Raw genomic sequence first — 21,214 nt, forward strand, 5'->3', positions numbered from 1 at the left:
TAAAAGAACACTTCTTGTGCCTTTGTCAGCTCAGTTCAGCTCACTATGATCTTGCACTAGCTGAAGTATTTCCAAGATATAATCCCTGCTCACCCAGCCAGAAATGATTCAAAGTGTTCATTTCTGAGTTCTCTCATACGGAAAGAAATCTTCCAAAAAATCAGACAGTTTTCACACTCTTAATAGACTTCTTAGGACTAACATCACATGAGCAAGAGAATCTTCTAAAAAAGACTTTCATTCCTTAACAAGACTCTATTCAATTTCTGAAAATCCTACCAATTAAAAAGTTTTAAGCTTGTTTGGATTTAAAGTAATTTTTCAGTACGGAAAAACTGTCTTCTGTCTTCGCACTTCAGGACTATAGAGTATCTGTGTTACATTCAGAAACTATCACATACTGGAGTCATGCTGTCTCTCAGAATCAATGTATTTATCTTTAAAATATAGCAGATTAATCATATGAGATAGCAATACAAATTATTTAAAAATATTGTTACAATATATACCATATATAATTACAAATGTTGACTATTTGTTTTACTTCATTAAAAAAACGTAATAGCTACATCAGAGGCACATATTGCTTGTCAAGCAAGTAAATTATATGGAGCAGATCTTAAAAGTTATGAGTGTGTTAGAAGAAAAATGTACTAAGAGGAGGCTTTTTTTTGTTCTCACTCTTCTGACTTGCTCAAAAATAAGGCAAAATATGATACTGGTACAAAGACTTCCAAATTCATATTTTCAGTAGGTTTTAAAATCTAATTCATTTCATCACCTTCCATGAGGCAGATCACACAATTTAGCAGGCAGCAAGCTCAACATACAAATTTCATTAAGAGGTTGCCTGCCTAACGTGCTTAACTGATCTACCTAGCTTCAATCAGGTCTGAAAATCTGAAGACACTTCATGCTTGCTGTGACAAGCTGGAGGTATGGGCCAAGTCATGGAAAAATATAATCAGCTTACTATACTGCAAGTCATTTTGCTTAATAATGACTCAGCAACAAGAAGTAAATCAAGTAATAGCACAGTGGTGCAAGTTACATCTTAATGATGTAAGAGCAGGAGGGCTCTTCAGAGGGACCTGGACAAGCTGGAGAGATGGTCTGACTCCAACGGGATGAGGTTCAACAAGGCCAAGTGCCGGGTCCTGCACTTTGCCCACAACAACCCCATGCAGTGCTACAGGCTGGGGACAGAGTGGCTGGAGAGCAGCCAGGCAGAAAGGGACCTGGGAGTTTGAATTGACAAGAAGCTGAACGTGAGCCAGCAGTGTGCCCAGGTGGCCAAGAAGGCCAATGGCATCCTGGCCTGTATCAGGAACAGTGTGGCCAACAGGTCCAGGGCAGCGATTCTTCCCCTGTACTCAGCGCTGGTGAGGCCACACCTGGAGTACTGTGTCCAGTTCTGGGCCCCTCAGTTCAGGAAGGATAATGAGCTGCTGAAGCAGGTGCAGAGAAGAGCAACAAGGCTGGTGAAGGGACCTGAGCACAAGTCCTATGAAGAAAGGCTGAGGGAGCTGGGGCTGTTCAGCCTGGAGAAGAGGAGGCTCAGGGGAGACCTCATCACTCTCTACAACTCCCTGGAAGGAGTTTGTAGCCAGGTGGGGGTTGGTCTCTTTTCCCAGGCAACTATCAGTAAGACAAGAGGGCATGGTCTTAAGCTGTGCCAGGGGAGGTTTAGGTTAAATATTAGGAAAAAATTCTTTACAGAGAGGGTAATCAGGCATTGGAATGGGCTGCCCAGGGAGGTGGTGGATTCTCCGTCCGTGAAGGTTTTTAAGATGAGACTGGATGTGGCACTTAGCGCCATAGTCTAGTAACCACAGTGGTGTTGGACCAAGGGTTGAACTTGATGACCTCAGAGGTCTTTTCCAACCTGGTTGATTCTATGATGTGCTTAAAATTATGGAATTCTTTATAGGAATTTTCTTTTTGGATTGTAAGGAGGCAAAAAAAATTCAGCTTATCACAGCAACACTCATTCAAAGGGGAATACAGGAAAATTAAGAGGTTACTGAAAGTTCCTTAAGTCACCTTCATACTTCCCTACTTCTGCACAATTGGATCTTTGCACAGACTGAACATGATCCTCCAGGTAAGTGCTATTATTTAAGCACAAACATATCTCCGGAGTCTGGACAAATACTTGGTGATGGGATAAAACTCCAATTTTTAGTAAAGGCTGCTAGTCCTCCAGAGAAAAATAAACACAAATATTGGTTTCAGATGAAGTTCAATAAGAAATAAAAGATGAAATAAGAGTTTTAAATATCAGTTATTTATTTACATTGATCTAATAACAAAGTCACTATTATCGCTCCATTTTCACTGCATCTCATGTTCACAATTAATTGTAGAAACCACAATTTAATGCAAATTCCTGGGATTTAATGACAGGTTTGCACATGAGCAGAGTGAAATTAATCTAATGTCTACCCACGTATGCTTAAGCAGTCAGAGGCCTGAGCAGGTCAGTGATTGAGAAAGAACTTCTTTACTGTGCAGGTGAGAGTGCACTGGAACAGACCGCCTGGAGAGGGTGGGAAGTCTCCCTCTCCGGAGATATTCAAGAACCATCTGGATGCAATCCTGTGCCATTTGCTCTAGGATGGCCCTTCTTGAGCGAGGAGGTTGGACCAGATGACCCACTGTGGTCCCTTCCAACCTTACCCAATCTGTGATTCTGTGATTGCTCTGTGTTCATCAAAACTATCATAGAACTGATTATGACTCTTGCTGATCATAATGCCTGCATAGCCAGTGTTCCACCTTTTTTTTTTTTTTAAATCAAGGCTTCTAAATCTTCACACATCATTGCATATTCTTCCTGTAATGGCACATACAGGACAGATTATGTGCTAGAATAATATACCTGAATTAATAACCTTGAATTAAACACAGAAATTTAACTAGTTTATAAGCAACATTTCCGACACTCAGTTTGTATTAAGAAAAAAGCAAATTAAATGAAAGAGAAAGCTATAATTCAAAAACTTCTACATGTCTTTGATTTTTGTGTACATTTGACTTCAAAGCCATTAAAAACTGCACAGCATTTGGGGTTTGACTTTGGGTGGTGAGTTTTTTTGCTTACATCAACTTAATTTAGTTGAAATTGAATGTAATATAAAATATGTTTCCAGTCAGACCAAAGACCCATCTAGCCCAGCATCCTGTCTCTGACAAAAGGCCAGTAACAGGTGTGGGCAAGCAGACTATTAAACTTTGCTTATATTCCCTCAGATTCCAGCACTCTGCAACCTAGAGAACTGGAGAGCCTAGTGAGTTTATCTCCATGTTCAAAAAGTCCAAGAAAAAATCTGGTACATAATTTTTGAAGCCATCTGTATTTTAACCACCCTTAATATTCTGAGACACAAGTACCACAATTTAACAGTCATATAAATTACTGTGCCTCTTCTTTGTTTTAAAACTACCACCTGATAATTTTATTTGTCCTCCACGGTTCATTCACCATAAGAAACAATGAAATAAATTACACCCATTTGCCTTCCCTGTATATTCATAATTTTCTAAGTTTCTATGATATTCCCCTTCACAGTTATTCCTTCTGGGGATGAAGAAACCTACCCCCTTTGATCTTTCCTAATACAGAAGCCACTCTGTTCCTGTTGTCTTTCTTAGTTCATTCTTAGTTCATTCTGTTGTCTTTCTACAGTTCAGCTGTACCCTTTTGAAATGGAAACACCAAAACTGTTAATGGCATTTAACGTGTGCATGTATAATGCATTTGCTAGTGACATGGTGTTTTGCCTTTTATTTCTGGAATTTGAAATGTTGTATCTACTCACTTTTTCCTACTTAGGAACTGGCTGCCATTTTCATGAAAACATCCATTAATTCTGAAAGACTGGATGATACAGATTGCAGAACAAAACTCCATGACACTCCACTGGCAACCTCTCTCTGTTATGAAACCTGAACAGTAACTTTTCTCACCTTTGCTTTTGGTTTTACAACCCGACACTGTTGGCTAGGAGAGAAAATTATTTTTACCTCTTTGTCTTTATGTGAGTGAAAAGCTTAGTCTAAAAACTTTTGAAAAAGCTAAGTAACTGTATCAATCTGAACACCATTATCCACTTGCTCACTGACTCCTCCAAAGAATTCAAGTAGATTTCAGAGATCAAAATTTACATAAGCAGTATTGACTCTCCTCCATTATTATCATACTTATCCATGGGTTTGGTTTGAAGTTTTTTTTCAGAACTCACTCACTCACTCACTCGTGGCTAGGCTTCGCAAACGAAGATTTGGGAAGGGCTCTACCCACGTTTGTTACAAGCGCGTTGGTGGCTAAAAAGGTCAATATGAGACAGGCATGTCCGGTTGCAAAAGGCACAGCAGAAAGACTCCTTAGGTGGTATATTCTGCAAGGCTCGATTCTTTCTGCGTTGTCTTTTCTCCTCAAGGGTGATCCTGCGTGCTTTCTCAAAGGCATCAGCAGCGTTACAGATGGTGTGCTACTTCTACCAATTAACACAGCATGGAAGATAAAGTTCCTGTAATTATTAATGTATTTCTTTTTGAAAATGAAATTTTCTACTCTTCATTTTTCTACTACATTAAATACTACATGTAGCAGTACCACATTTTCAGATTTTAATTATTTTTCACTTAGCACAAGACCTGGGCAAATACTATTTATTTCTATTTGGGCAATTTTATCACATTTATTTTGGTGCTTTGGCTTTTGACAAAAAAATAAGTAATTTTGCTTTTCCTTCATGACTTTAATCACCTAATAAAGTCCCTCTAAGAAGTTTCTTGCATCTAGTAAATTTGGAAAAGCTTTACTGCTAGTTCGGTATCTTTGCTAGTTCTCTCCCAAAATATTCTGATGCAGGGTGACATTGTGCTTCTACTACTCATTTGGGAGGGCAAGGGTTTTTTTGTTTTTCCATTTGAAGGTAAATCCCACCTTATGAAAGATGCATTTATCTGCTATTATTTTATGGTTTAATCATGCTGTAATTGTCTTTTTAAAAATCACTTAAATTTGATTTAAGGTCAGGTTTAGTATCGCACCTTTCATAGAATTTTTAGAAGCACTATTGATATCTTCGATATTCTTAATCTCTTTTCCTTTACCTAGAAAAACAGAGTTAATAGATACCTGGACATGCTAATTGTTTCAGTTTTGTGATTGCCTGATCTCCTGTACTAACAATATAAACCCAAGATATTCCACTGAATCACAAGTAGTTGATGTTAGAAGGCACCTCTGGAGACCTGATCTGATCCAACTGCCCTGTTCAGAGCAGGGAAAGCTGGAGCTCAGGGCTGGTACACAGTCTGATTTTGAGTGTCTCCAAAGATGGAGACTCCACAAGCTCTCTGGACAACCTGTGCCACGTCCCATCATTCTTACAGTAAAAGAGGGTGTTTTTTTCTTATGCTTCAATGGAACCTTCTGTATTTATGTTTGTTTCCATAGCCTCTCATCTTTCTGCTGGGCACCACTGAGAAGAGCCTGGCTTGATTTCTTTACTTCTTCCTGTCAGGTGACACTGCCAAGACCCTCTCTCCAAGCCTTCTCTCAAGACTGAACAGTCCCAAATGTCAAATGACAAATGCTCCAAGACTTTGGCAGATTTGTTCCAGTAAGGCTTTGTCTCACTTGTACCACAGAACCAAGAACAGAATCACCAGGTCCTTTCCTGTAAAGCTGCTTTCCAGCTGGTCATCCCCAGACTGTACCGGATATTCTTCCCCCAGGTGCAGGATTTGGCATTTCCCTCTACTGAACTTAATTAAATTCCCAATTTCCCATTTCTCTGTTGAGGTCCCTCTGAACGGCTGTACAACCATCTGGTCTGTCTATCACTCCTCTCGATTTTGTATCACCTGCAAACTTGCTGAGGGTGCACTCTGTCCCATCATTCAGGTCACTAATGAAGAGGTTAAACAGTATCAGTCCCAGGATCAACCCCTGGAGCACAACAAGAGTGCCTGACCTCCAACAGGACCCCATGCTGCAATGCTTTGAGCCTGTCAGTTCAGCTACTTTTCAATTCATTTACACTGTCTGTCTCTCTTGTCAGGACTTCACCAGCTTGCCTATGAGGATGTTCTGAGACAGTATTGAAAGCCTTACTAAAGTCAAGTCAAATTAATATTTAGGCATTAATCAAAAGAAGGGGTTTCTGTAGAGACAATTTCAGGAGCTGACTGTGTCGCTTCATACATTCCACCTTTTGTTAACATCAGAGTTGTGAATGAAGCTATTTTCAAAAATACTCAGGTATCTATAGCTTTCTTTAAGTGACAGCGCCTCAGTATTTTCTCTAGTGGTAATCTTAGGTCTCCTTTCAATGTCTGTGCCCTAGCTGATGATCAAATAGTGATATTGTCTGGACCAAACTTAATGTAGATATCATATGAAAAGTTCCTATCAATCTGTGTCAAGTATTTTATCTGCCTGAATTACTGACTTAGGTCATTCATATAGAGATAGAGGTTCAAAGTAATATTTTTCCTGTAGGAGACCAATTCTCATAACAGAGAATAGTAAAAGACAAATTATGCAAGGCTGTGAAAACAGAATCCGCAGGAACATTTTCTAAAACATATAAGCAGAGGCTAGGCTAAGAGATGTGTTTCCCACCTGTTCCTAGAAATCTATAAAAAATTAGTGGTCATCTGCAGTACCATATATTCTCAGAGCATTCCACGTGCACAAAGGCCCTCTTTATAAGCCTGTCTACATTATCGCAAGGCTTCTTTTCTTGGACTTGACATTTTCATAAACAGATTATCAATCAGAAGATAATGGCTAATACGTCTTTTTATTTTGTCTGCATCTATTTCCTGCCACCTGAAATATCCAGGTGAAATTTAAAGTTTTGAGATTTGATTTTACACAATCATTATTAACAACATTCTCATAGCTATAAGATTTTCTTGGTTGATAGTTACAATTAATCAATTATCTATTTTCATGTTTAATACTGTTTTGCTATGCAACATTCAGGTTTTTTTCTCCTGCTAGGACTGATAGAACAGATATGCTAACCTGAAGTATAATAAGGGGAAAAACTTAGCCAAAAGCTTTAGATGCCATCTGGAATTCACTCTTTCCAGTTCTTTCCTTTTTCATAGTTTTATCAACTTTTTCTCTAAGTTGGATTTTTTCAATTATTGAATATCTTTTCTAATATTATTCACAGCCTATTGTAGTACCTACTAGGCTATATCACAGTTTTCTCCAGAAAATCTAATGGTATGTTTTGGATACAGAAATTGTAGTGCTGCATCTACTGATTTTAGCTATTTACTGAAAAAGTCAACTTTTATTACTCTAGCTTATCTGTATGGCTTAAATGTACTGTCATGCCTTTCGAATTTTTTTCTTAGACTCCAAAGATACTTAGTTTTACTCTTCAGGCCTGTTTTAATTAGTCTTATCCACAGTCGCTGTCTTTGTGACTCCTCCTGTTTTTTTTATACAGACCCAGATTATGTTGAAGTTTTATGTCATCTCTTTTCATAAGGATTTATTATTGATTGGAGCTTATGAATTACATTTGTAATATTCACCTTTCCACATAACAGTTGGGTCAAACCTGGTATCAATTCCTATGCCTCAGCAACATCATGGCTATTGGATATTGCTGTCTTAGTCAAAATTATTTATGCTTATTTAATTTTGAAATTGTAATGTAGTATTTGCTAATCAATTTGTCTATGATCTATGAGCTTTGAAAAAGCTCTTGTAGTACTACCACTCTTTACAGACAAACCCATTGTTTTTTTAAAACAGTGTACTGAACTTTGCATTTAGTTTCATGTTCCTCTGTGGAACTCATTGAGGTCCCTATTTTCATTAATTTGGTTATTATCTGGCACAGAATTTATATTATACTATTTTCAATGTTTCTGTATTTCCTCTTTCTGAATAAAACATTTAAGCTTTAAAATTTCCTGTATTTTGCATATCTATCTTTTTGGGGGTTTCTTCGTACCTTCTGAATTTATAGAAACCCTTGAAAAGTGTGCTAGTGTCAGACCCTTAACCTCCACCTTTTGAAAAAAAGTCACATTATCACCATGATTCTATATTTAGCTTCAGCTCTTGTACTTCCAGTGATACCAAAAAGACTGTGTATCTTTGCAAAAGATCCAGAGTATGTAATACTAGCATTCAAAATATCTGTCAAATTTTGTATTTGTATAAAACTGCAGATCCATCTAGGCTCTTAACTCTTTCACCCTTAAAGAAAGAGAATGTCTCCACAGTTGAAAAGACAGGCAGATTTCAGGTCGCTCTTCTCCTCTCTCCTTTGATTTTCACAAAGAGAAAGCTAACACAGTTCTTAAATAAAAAGAAGCCTGGATTGTTTCATACATTACTGTTTGCAGAGCCTGCCAAAGACAACAATCTCTACAAAGAACTACACATGCCCAGTCACTCTGGTTTGTATGCTGTCCAAGAAAAGCAGAAACAGAGTCATCTTTAAAAGCCATTTTTAGAATAATGTGGGTAAGTTAGGAGAATAAGGAACTACGTAAGGACTGTAGAGCTGGGCCTGTAACTGTGTAATGTTTATTTTATAGCACATAGCAGTTTATAAACTTACCACATCCTTGGGTGGAGGCTCTGCTTCCTTCTTTACTTTTTTACCCATTCTAAAAACAAACAAACAAACAAATAAAAGCAGACGAACAAATTCCCTTCTGTGTTTTAGGAACCAGTCTACCATTGATTTAGAAAAGCTTCTAAGACAGACTTTCTCATTCATTTGATGCCACCTAATTAGTCTGAAGATTTCTTTGACATAGTAATTTCTATACAAAAAGTTGTCCCTTTTTCTAACGCTTGAACACATTTGGTAAAATACATCTGTCAACAAAATACATAGCTCAAAAGAAAGGTTTGAGACATCACAGGCTCAAGTTGTAATGTGGTACAAATACACAGAACATCCTTTTCTCTAAGTTAGTTTTATTTGCATCTATAAATCATATATCAACTTGAAAGTCCTTTTAGGGTATTTCCCCATGTTTGTCTACACATTCTGTGTTAGCAAACATTCTATACAAATGCAGAATGTACAAATAAGTTCTACTCCAAAAACATGGCTCAAATACAATTTGAATTCTCTGTTAATATTTCACAAAAGACAAAAATCAGATCTGCAGCTATTAAGAAAGTTCTTTACAGTACAAATTTCACTGATTTAAAAAAGTTACATCTATTTTCACCAAGTCCAGCTTCTGTCTTCTGCCTTTTTTTTGGGGGGGGGGGGGATTAGCACATGTGCGCATGAACCAGGAAGACCTCCTCAACTGCATCTAATAGTAGCTTCTGAAGCATATGGATGTAATACCTCATGTGGACCTAATTTTGCGTGGCTTCAAAAACTTCAGGAGAGCCTTCCAGTTAAGGTACAGGCAAAAGTAAAGGGCAACATGAGCCACTAGCACTAACTATGCATAGAACATAACCCAAGTTATGCCAAACTTCAGTTTGTTTTAACACTGCGTAAAAGTGAAATGTGCACTGTTAGCACCCCTTGTTAACTCCTCCGTTAGTTTTCAAAGTAAAACCACACATTCACCCTCAGCCAGGACTATCCTGACAGGCTCCCTGTGGTATAAAAGATTATTTTTTATTGCAATATGAGCTGTAGCCTGGCTGGTCACAAAAGTCAAGGCTATTGTTTGTTGTGTTCAACAAAAATTTAGAGCTCTTCTTGAATCCTCTGATTTTTTTCCAGGTATTGTTCCTCTAGTGGTCTCTACAAATAAACTGTAACACAGCAGTAGTGAAACCAGTTCATAATCACATCCTAAAAATGGATCTGAAATTTAAAACTTCAAAGGCAGGTCACTAATTACAGTTTGGAGAGGAAGACCCACACAATCAAAGATTCTTCAGCTCCAATCTGCTTTACCCTTGTGCATCTGTACATGCACACATATGAACACACACACACACAAATTCAGTGTGTCAGAAAATGCAGCTTTGGCTAGAGACAAATTAACTTACATAAGAAAAAGCATAAGGACAAATTACTGACAGTATATTCAACAAACATGATGGAGATACTATCTTGTGATTTATGCAGTCACTGTAGAAAGTAAGAATCCTGCACACATAGAAGAATCAGATTTACAAGGACATTCAGGAAATCTGGGTTATTTAAATTGTGCTAAATCCTGGTATGGAGATATGGACTCTTATTTAGAATTATTCAGTTCAGCTCGATTCATTTCAGGTATAAATTAAGCTAAAGTCATGAGGCAATTTTAATTCTGAATGAGTTTAATTAGGTTTAAACCAAACAATTTTAAAAGTTAATTAATGTAAAAGTATTTATAATGTTGTATAATTAATGTTCTCAGATTCAAATTATAAATATTTCAAGACCAAGAATAACTAAAGCATTTAATTGCAAGTACTTCTTCACTCTGTATAAATACATCCAACTTCTGAGCATATTTTAAAGAAACTTTTACATTTTTCTTAGTTTCAGAATATTTAGTTCCTTTAACTTTAAAAAAGCAATATGACCTGTAGCAATAAGCAGAGAGACCAGCACAACTACTATACTGTGGGTTATGCCCCTCAATCTGTTTCTTTGCAGCAGGTACTAGTCTGGATTTCAATGCATTCTGCCATCAAATGTTGGTATGATTTTTGTTCCCATAAAGATCTCGGTATTCAGTGATCACTCTCTAACTTGAGGGAATGATGTACTTGGAATTCTTTGGCTTACTGATAATTAAAAATATGTCTTCTGCATTTAATTTTCATTATCACAGACAATCAATGTGTACAGGTATTGAAAGGCTACTGAATGATAAAAGAACTTCTTTATTCAAATCCCTTTCTGTCCACGATAGCTGCATGTTGTCTTTCTCTCAGTAGGCTTACAGCACGCATACACCAAGTTGGGTGGGACTGTTGATCTACTGGAAGGTAGAAAGGCTCTGCAGAGGGATTGGGACAGGCTGGATTATGGGAAGAGGCCAGTGGTAGGAGGTTCAACAAGGCCAAGGTCCTGCCCTTGCGTCACAACAACCCTGTGCAACTCTACAGGCTGGGGGAAGAGTGGCTGGAAAGCTGCCCAGCAGAAAAGCACCTGGGGGTGCTGGTCAACAGCAGCTGAACATGAGCCAGCAGTGCTCAGGTGGCCAAGAAGGCCAGTGGCATCCTGGCCTGTATCAGCAATAGTGGGGCAAGCAGGACCAGGGAAACGATTGTGCCCCTGCACTGGGCACTGCTGAAGCTGCACCCTGAATCCTGGGTTCAGTTTTTGGCCCCTCACTACAAGAAGGACACTGAGGTGCTGGAGCGTGTCCTAAGAAGGGAAATGAAGCTGGTGAAGAGTCTGGAGCACAAGTCTGATGAGAAGCAGCTGAGGGAGCTGGGGTTGTTTACACTGAAGAAGAGGAGGATCAAGGGAGACCTTATTGCTCTCTACAACTACCTGAAAGGAGGGTGTAGTGAGTTGGGGGTTGGTCTCTTCTTCCAGGTAACAAGCAATAGGACAAGAGGAAATACCAAGGGTGATTTAGATGGGATATTAGGAAAAAAATCTTCACCAAAAGGGTTGTCAAGCATTGGAACAGGCTGCCCAGGGAAGAGTTTCAGTCACCAACCCTGGAGGTATTTAAAAAACACGTAGATGTGATGCTTAGGGACATGTTTTAGTGGTGGGCGTGGCAGAATTAGGTTAAGAGTTGGAGTCAATTATCTTAAAGATTTTTTCCAACCTAACCAATTCTATATTTCTAAATCTTAAAGACAAAATAAAGAATATTCTCATTTGAGTAATATCCTCTACTTCGTGTCTTGCACGTTTCTAGAATCATAGAATCATACTTTTTCCACATATGTTTTTTGAGATTAAAGAGTTGATTGTTTTAAATCATGTAGAGCTAGAAGTAATAAAGTACTAGACAGTACTTGACCTAACAGATGCAGGCAATGCATAGTCAAGCAATCTATGAAGTTATCATTCTATGCTACTTCCTGTCCTTCAGCTGGAATTTATTGCCATCAATGACAGATAAACTAGCCTGCTTTACTTCCCTCCAACCCATTTTCAGTGCAGTGGTCTAATCGGGTGTTTTCTCTCAGCCAGCAGGACAGTCATTACGTTTATCTAAATCCTCATTCTAAACCCACAATCCTCAACACTCTCCCTCAGCTCTGGCTATTCTCAATGCCTAAGCTCAGCAGGTACTTCCCTGTCTCACTCTAAACTTCATTAGGACCTCCTCCAGCTTTCCCACAGGACCAGACCTACTCCAGCGTATCTTAGGTTGAACCAGTATTCGTAAACTATTAGTAGTGTCCACTAAACTATATTAGGCATCAGTACTAAAGTTAGTCACTGTCCTCGATAACTGATGGAGATCTAGTCAACATATTCAATACCTCTTATGGCAGATTCATCCTAAGTAGGTATCTAAAATGGAACTGCACCTTAAAAATAACTACTTTTTTCTTGGACCAAAACCAAAGTCTAGAGTTGTTGGTTCATATATTTACATTTATACTGACATCTGAAATGTGTGAGCTAAGCTTATTACCCCGTTTCTCCACATAAATCCACATGCCAGGCTAGATCTAACAGATACTACTGCAGCAGACTGAACATTAGCAGAACTAGACATACCCGAAAACACAGCCACCTTGTCTTTCTTAAAGTGGTTGAAGGAACAGTCTCATCTCCAGTAACATCTCTATAACCAGAACATTTTGCCTGTAAGTGGAAAAGGATTTTGAGGAAGTTCACAAATACAGATTTTTTAGTTCAGAAGAGGAACCCTCTAACCTCTTGACTATTATATCAGGAACTGGCATCTCTATCATGTCAAATAAAATAAGGAAAATTTATTTAGTTTTTGAGAGCTGCTGCAGATGCCTGCTTAGAGGAGCAGATTCCAAGTACTAGATCGTAAGATAATTATGGCCATGATCCCTGTACTTACTTCATTTTACTGTCTTGCTCTAAGAACCTCTCTGCTCAGTGTGAATAGTTTCTTAGATTCAAATCTGAGATACGCACTTATATCTAGCCACTACACTTTTTTTTTTTAAACACAAGATGATGGCTAGCAAGTGAGCTTCAACAAGAAAAGAATCTATAAACCACACTTTGAAATATGAGGAAAGTCTTCTGGTTGTTTTTCTGTTTGAAATACTGAAACCTTATAATCTTCCTTTACAGTACGGAGTATATATCTATACTATCAGAGTCCTGTTGCATACACTTCAAGACCATAATACATCGTGGTTTTAAGTCAGACAATGCATTTAGAAGGCACTACCTGTTCCATTTGCTTCTTTCTGTTTTAAATCCTTAAATAACACACAAAAACCTAGAACTCTGCACATACTGTGAGACCTGAGACAAAGAACAGGAATAGGTCAAAGGTACAGCCAGCTGTGGAACTTACCTCTTAGTCAAGGAATCAAAGGTCTCTTCTGAGAGCAATTACCCCTGTGGAAAAGCAGTGCAAAGAGAAGGATTTAAGAATAGTTTCTAACAAGTTATTTATTACATGATCCACTTTTCAGATTAACTGTCCTATGCTTTAAGACAATCTGAACCTGTGTTACTACAACTTGGCCACGATTTTCAGGTTCTTTACAAAAATGATGCACGAGATTCTTTTTGCCTTCTGAGTAATAATTACATATCAATTTAGTTGAGCTAGTTCAATTGAAGTTTGACTGTTTAGTTTTTTCTCATAGAAACTATTTTTTTTTGTGATAACAGTGGAAATTGCCTTATAAATTGGTCACTGTCATTGATTATTTCAATTGATTTCTGTATGGACACTTTAGTTCTGCTGCCTTCCAATGTAATCAAGAGATAATCATATCATCAGCAGACAATCTCACTCCTTTTTTGAGTCCATAAACTAGTATATCCTTTTTATGCCATCTTAAATATACTCATCATCATTCTCAGATAGCTCTGTCTTAATTAAGAGAACAATGTGGAATAATTTTGAAACTCCTTTTTTTCTCCCACATTCTTCTTCCACCTTTTTTCTGTCCAACTCCTTAAGTATGGATCAACAGACTCTCTTTGCCATGTTGTAATGACAGTGAAAGCATTAAAACACTACTAAAAAACTTGGCTTCATAGAAGAAGAGAGTTAAAAAGAGATAGCAAATCCAATTCAATATTCAGTTCCTGAATATATATATATATATGGCATATGAAACTAATACATTACATGAGAGACCAATTAAGTCAAGACCTTTGAATTTGTCCAGTGTGTGTATTAGGCAAAAAATGATCAGGAAGTTCCACCTGAACATGAGGAAGAACTTCTTTACTGTGGAGGTGACCACACACTGGAACAGATTGCCCAGAGACATTGCGGACTGCTCTTCACTGGAGAGATTAAAGAACCATCTGTACACAATCCTGTGCAATGTGCTCTGGGATGACCCTGCTTGAGCAGGGAGGTTGGACCAGATGACCCACTGTGGTCAATTCCAACTTGACTCATTCTATGATGCTGTGAGGATTAGGTCAAGATTTAGCTACCATGCAAGAGATGTTAACTAACCAAACTTACCTAGAGTGTGATCCTAGATACAAGACAATATTTTGATTCAACTGGACAAAGTTCATCCCATTGCAGAAAAAAAAAAAGACTAAATGTACTCTGATCATTCTGAGAGTTCCTTTAAAGATTCCAATTTTTTCCAATGTTCTATGCATTTACAGATTAAACACGCACAAAATGAAAGAATCATTAAAAATACTGAGAGATGCAGAGTGGAGTACCCTGCAGACAAAATATTAAAACCAAAATAAATTTGTAGTTAGATGCCAGGTTGAGAAAATAGCTATGAGAGAGAAAAGGTGGTGATTTTAGGCAAGTTAAAAAATAATACAATTACTTATTTAAAATCTCAGAACTTTTAAGATACAATTACACTTCTTATTTGCATTCTGATATGACATTAACATTCAGCTGAGTGTTACTTTCAAAAGCCCAAGGATAGATGCTAAGGTTTTTAACAAAAGCCAAGCTTCTCAGCTATTTGATTCTACAATCCAATGCTGTGAAAATATGCTAAATTTGCATAAAAAAATTTGACTCATGAGTCATGTACAGCCTCAGATTGATAGATAGTTTTTTCATACTGCCCAAGGGCTATAGTTCACTGTTTTCTGAAACTGAACAGCGTGGTACACCCAGCAAGAGGTGCACTAAGTCAGGAGTGTTCCAATCACGTTGAAATCCTAAACTGTAGAGGCAGAATGTATTTTCCAATTTGTACAGTGTAAAAGATGATGTATGATTGTTCATAAAAACAATTAATAGGAATTAAAGGACATGATAGCATTCTTTCCAAATCACAGAATAACTAACAGGTCTCAGCACAAGAAAGCTCCTTCAATGAATAAGAAGTCTTCCATGGATGATCAGTATATAGCCTCCAGAATGGCAACAGCCAAATGCTGCTGATAATTGCTTGAAACTATCCCAAAAGTCAGATTTCCTCCATTTGTTACAGGGTTTCTATTTCCCTAAAGTAGCAAGGTTTAGATTTCCTAAATTTTTTATGTTCTTCCTAACAATAGTAGCTATTTTTACTGCCCACATGAACACTTAATCCTTTCACTCTTCTTTCACAGGTCCAATTGTCAAGGGCACCATACAAGGAACTACGCCTTAGATTTAAAAAATACGTAAATAGTTTAAATGTGTTATTCAATTCAACACAATAACCCCTCGTTCTTGTATTACAACTTTAGGCAAGAGGTGCCCTGACTTGATCTTTTTTACTTCTTTTATAACTCACTGTACATTCTGATTTATCACCTTTCTAAGCCACCTTAATTATTTTTCTATATAGCTTTTCCAGATATTTATATTTCTTGTCTCAGAGTCCCTCTGTGACTGTTAAATCTTTTTCAGATATGATATACCCAACCTAAAATACCTAAATCAATTCTAGAACACTACTGACTTATTTGAGTGACTTCATAACTTTTGGGATATTTATTTTTACCCAATTTCCTCAGTGAAGATTTTCACTAAGCTATCCACATACAGTAAACAGGTCATTTTTCCAGCTGATCACAATTAATTTAGGTTCACTACTGAAGAGAATATAGTGCTCTAAGTATTCCTGACATTATAAATTACACTGCTTTCATCAACAATTAGTTTTATCTGTCATGGCGTTACCAGTTCACCTAACTGCAGAAGAGCTCTCAGAAGCTTCTAGCAGTCTTCTTTAGTCATAACAAAATTATTTTATCTCACCAGAAAATTTTGATTTTGCTATGTTATTGGTCACATATTAAATAACATGAGACCTAAGATGTACCTCTGGAAAATCCAAGCTGTTATAACCTGAATGAAGGTGATTGTTAGAAAGTATGTGTGATTTTGAATGTCTGACTGAGACACATAGTGAAATCCCTCATCCCATGAAAAAGAGACTAAAGAAAAACTGACCTAAAACAAATGAGATACAGTAGTTACACAACCACTATCTGAGCAATAATAGCAGGATACTTCTCATACAAGAGGTAAAGATGGTCTGACTTAGGAAGAAAGACTAGTAAAAAAATTGAAGACGCTCCTAAGTTTTTAGCCAGCTGTGCCAGTCTACATGTCTTAAAATGAATGCCTTCTCTTGGCAGTTTCACAGGGACATTTGGTGAAAGGGACATTCTGAATGATCAGATTCATGCCCCTCCGCCATCCCAGCCACTGCATCACTTTAATCCCACCAGATACCTATCACACTGTATCATAAAAACTGCTAGATAACTTTGTTTCCACCTCTCCTGTTAAAAAGTTGTCCCGCAAGCCGATAGCTCAAGGTCAGGGACCATTTTTTAATTTTTTGTCTACAGTTTACTGTATTTGTGTCATGTCTGAACATCTGTCAGTTACTTTATTTGCTGGCATGAATGAAATATACAGTAAATATTTATACTAGACAATATATATTTACCATATTCTATACATACTATATAGTATATTATATAAATTCCATATATATTTACATATAGAGAATCAGAATATATTTAGAATCATAGAACAGTTTGGGTTGGAAGGGGCCTTAAAGATCATGCAGTTCCAAGCCCCCTGCTGTGGGCAGGGACACCTTCAACTAGACCATGTTGCTCAAAGCTCCATCCAACCTGGCCTTGAACACTTCCAGGGATGGATCCACAACTTCTCTGGGCAACCTGTTCCAGTGCCTCACCACTCTCTGAGTAACTGTCTAATTCAAACCTACTTTCAGTTTAAAGTCATTCCCCCTTGTCCTATCCCCACACACCCTTGCAAACAGCCTCTCTCAAGCTTTCTTGTGGGCCCCTTTTAGGTACTGGAAGGTGCTATAATGTCTCCCCAGAGCTGTCTCTTCTCCAGGCTGAAAAACACCACCTATCTCTCTCAGCCTGTCTGCACAGGAGAGGCGCTGCAGCCGTGATCATGCCCCTCCTCTATCTGAAGATAACAAACCTGTCCCCACTCATTTTGTTAGCTTAAAGAATTCTTCTAATTTCCTCCAAAAAATGATTCTTCATCTCCCACACCATTCTCATAAGCCCTTTTAAGTCAACCTCTTGAAAACATGGATGACCTCAGCTGAACACAGCATCCCCGATGAAGCTTCTCCTGTCTTGGACAAAACTGTACTCTTACTTCTTTGTCAGCACTGGATACACCTCAGCTGTGTTGCTATCACATTCATGATTTTAAGGGTTATATCTGCAAGGGTAGTCCTATAATTTAATTTTAAATGCTTGTTTACCAGGCTTTATTATGTTAACAGTTAAAAAAAAAATTTTTAAAAAAATCTATTACAATTTAGGACAAAAATACAGGTAGCACCAAAGTGGTGCTAAAGGATATATAAGCCCATCTTGGCATTCACTGTGTTACAGGAATATTAGAAAAATCAGAAAATGGCAACATGATAAAAATCACAAAAATGAAAGGAAATTAAAAAAAATTAAAAAAGGAATTGTTGCCTCCAACAACAAATGTGAAGTAAGCTTGCTATCAGTCAATAAACAATAGAAAGCATGTGTTTATATGCATACAAAATATCAGATTATCTCATATAGATTATAATTTCAGATTAGCAATAAGATTATAAAAGATGATGCTTCTCTACAACAAATTCATACTTTGTTTTGCGATTCCTGTCTAAAGATGTCCTAAAACCTTTGAAATACCAATAAATCAGGTAAGATTTTCACCCTAATAGCCTGATCACGTGTTAGTGTTCTTTAGGAGAAAACTTTTGTATTCAATTATTTTTCTTCTCATCTATCATCCATACAATTTTAAGTTCCATACCTTTCATGTTCCTGCCACAAAAATTCTACATGTCTCACCTGAAGTGAACTATTCTTACCTATCCACATTTTAAAAATATTTTTTTAAACTCTATCATTTAAGTTTTCTTAGGGCAGGTCCACTGCAGTTTCTTGCTTCCCAGTTCACACATAAAAATACTGGTCATAGTTATCCTCTGCTTAACGTGTTCACCCATGTCTTTCCCTACCTTTGCTGCCACCAATTCCTAAACTCCCAGTTTCTAGTATGAAATAGTGTCAGGATCCCCCAGTGTAGGATATGTACCATCTGGTTTTAAATTTTATTTATGTTCATGCCAATATACTGCAATTGTTATTAAACCTCACAATTTTAATATAAATCTTGCCATTGTCACTACTTTTCTTAAAGGCATATATTATGCCCTTATCAAGGCGACTGTAAGTTTTTAGGGTTTTTTGGTTGTGGCTGGAGAAAGCTTCAATGTATGCCTTTAAAAATCATAGAATCATAGAGCGGTTTGGGTTGGAAGTGACCGAAAAGATCATCTCGTTCCAACCCCCCTGCCATGGGCAGGGACACCTTCCAGTGGACCAGGTTGCTCAAAGCCCCATCCAGAGCCTGGTCTTGAACACTTCGAGAGATGGGGCATCCACAACTTCTCTGGGCAACCTGCTACAGTGCCTCACCACCCTCACAGTAAAGAATCTTTTCCTAATATCCAGTCTACACCTAGTCTTTTTCAATTTGAACCCATTCCCTCTTGTCCTGTTGCTATACGCACTTGCAAATAGTCTTGACCCACCTTTCCTGCAAGTTCCCTTCAGGTAATGGAAAGACGCTACTAACATAAAATAATGATGCTTTTTAAGCTTGAACTTACTATTTCTGAAGGTCTACAGACACGTGGCCCTCAGCTCACTGACCAGCGCCGGGGAGCCAGACCCGCCGGGCACGGCCCGAGGGCACCGGCCGCTATAACACACCTCCCGCCCCACGCCGACGCCGCCACCTGAGGCCGCATACGGTGATTTCAGCACCTCAGCCCCTCCGCCCTCGCGGTGCCTGCGCCCTTCGCCCACCTCCCGTCAGCGCCAGAGACCCCCGAGATCCGCAGCGGCGGGGCCGGAGCGCCCGCCCTGCCCGGGCTCCCCGCGCCGCCCGGGGGCGATCGCGCTGCGCCGCCCGCGCCGCTGTTCCGCCGGTTGCCGGGAGACGGCGGCGGCCCGGGCAGGGCCCGCCTGAGAGAGCCTGAGGGAGCCTGAGCCCGCCGCCCCCGCGCCGCCTTCCCCCCCCCCCCTTTCCCAGTTGTCCCTGGGCAACGGCTTCAAGCGTTGCTCGTTTAATGTGAATTCCCAGAAGTCCTCGGGGAACGATTTCGCCGTGACACTTGCATATAATCCATTTCTTCACAGTTTATCCCGACTCCGAAGTGGTGGTGACACCTCTTTGAGGGAAACTTTTAAGTGGTTAATGCTGATGGGCCCGGGGCAGTGATGGAATAAAGTAATCAGTTATTTTTGCAGACTAAAGGGGAAGGCTATTTTCTCACCCAAAGAATGCTATTTCTGAAAACTAATAAACGTTTACAGTCTGTCTAAAATACACAAGTTGCCATATTCACGCCTGCCTTTTGTGGGTTTCTTTTTTCTCTTGATCCTGTGCCACTGTCTATTTTCAGTGCATTCACAGAAAAAAAAAAAGGAAAAGAAGTTGAAAAAGCCTTCTGTTTTGGGGAGAAACAGATAAAACCACGCACGACTTAGAGCGAGGCACAGGCAAACCTCTCTCCAGCCCCGTGTGCAGAACATCAGCCAGAGCCATGTCAAAGGGCCGGAGGGGTGATCTCCTCTCTGTTGTCAGCTCTGGGTTGGTGATGGAGAACACTGTGCTGTATCGAGAACTGTGCTATTCTCACAATAATAATTCATTCTAGTATTTGCGGAATTCTGAAATAAAAAAAAAAACATTTTTTACTTGAAATGCAGCTTAATTGCTATCAGTAACTGCAGAAGTGACAGAAAACAAGAAAATCTAATCATTTCCAGGCCTCAAAGTCAGGTAATAATAGGTAAAGAAATTACAGCTGCTAACATATCTCGCCTGTGATTCCTTATAATCACAAATTTCTCCCCAGATTTTTTACAACATTGCACTGCAAGTATAAATTTAGTTCTATTTTTATAAGCCATATCAATCTATTGAGATCATAGCACAAACAGGTCCTGCCATGACACTATGACAAATGTGTACCATCATAACGGAAGAGCTGGTGGATCATTTTCAGGCATAGGCAAGCCACATGTGAAGGTGTCTCGTTCCACTTTTAACGCTCCTGTAGAAAATTTATAGAGATTTATAATCACCTTCCCCGGAAAGCAACTGTGCCGACAAGTGAAGAACCATTTATCCTGACTGGTATCTCCACAGACAGAAGAAATCTCACTGAACTTGGTGACTGACTGACACTCCACCAATTCTGGCCAATGGATGTCTCAGGCTTACAGTGGTTAGTAGAGGCTTACACTGGCAGGGAAGGAAGGAAGGAAAAAGAATTTTGGTACAGGCAAGTCACCTGCTCCCTAAACTTCATCATGGACCTTTATTTCTCTAGACAGAGTCTGGCACCACAGTGCCGGGCTGGTGCTATAAATGTAAGAGATGGATGTAAATAGTAAAGGCAAAGATTTGGTTTTAATCTTGTGCTGGGTCTGGCTGGGGTGCAGATAGTTTTTTTCCCAGCAGCTTGTGGGTTGCCATGTTGTAGGTTTGTGATTGAAATAGTGTTGATAATGCTATTGCTAAGCAGTGCTTGCACAATGTCAAGGCTGTTTGTTATGCTGCCCTGCCAGAGAGTAGGCCTGGGGGTGGGCAGGAGGCTGAGAAGGGGACA

At 38.8% G+C, this 21,214-nt stretch overlaps 1 protein-coding gene across 6 annotated transcripts in view; it reads right to left on the reverse strand.

The window, feature by feature from the left end:
* Positions 1–19,480, reverse strand: part of ARMC3 (armadillo repeat containing 3) — a 60,201-nt gene extending 40,721 nt beyond the window's left edge. For 2 of the 6 annotated variants that reach the window (XM_027695615.1, XM_027695620.1), the window contains exons 1-3: positions 19,205–19,396; positions 13,444–13,487; positions 8,610–8,658 (exon numbers count right to left, since the gene is read on the reverse strand). In XM_027695615.1, coding sequence (XP_027551416.1) covers positions 8,610–8,657 — 48 coding nt within the window. In that variant the 5' untranslated portion in view covers position 8,658; positions 13,444–13,487; positions 19,205–19,396. The other 4 variants (XM_027695619.1, XM_027695618.1, XM_027695616.1 and 1 more) reach the window with 4 other exon arrangements.
* Positions 19,481–21,214: the final 1,734 nt, after the last annotated feature.

The sequence above is a fragment of the Neopelma chrysocephalum genome, unplaced genomic scaffold (assembly GCF_003984885.1).
Source record: "Neopelma chrysocephalum unplaced genomic scaffold, ASM398488v2 Primary Assembly neopelma1_102, whole genome shotgun sequence".
In the NCBI taxonomy this organism is placed as follows: domain Eukaryota; kingdom Metazoa; phylum Chordata; class Aves; order Passeriformes; family Pipridae; genus Neopelma; species Neopelma chrysocephalum.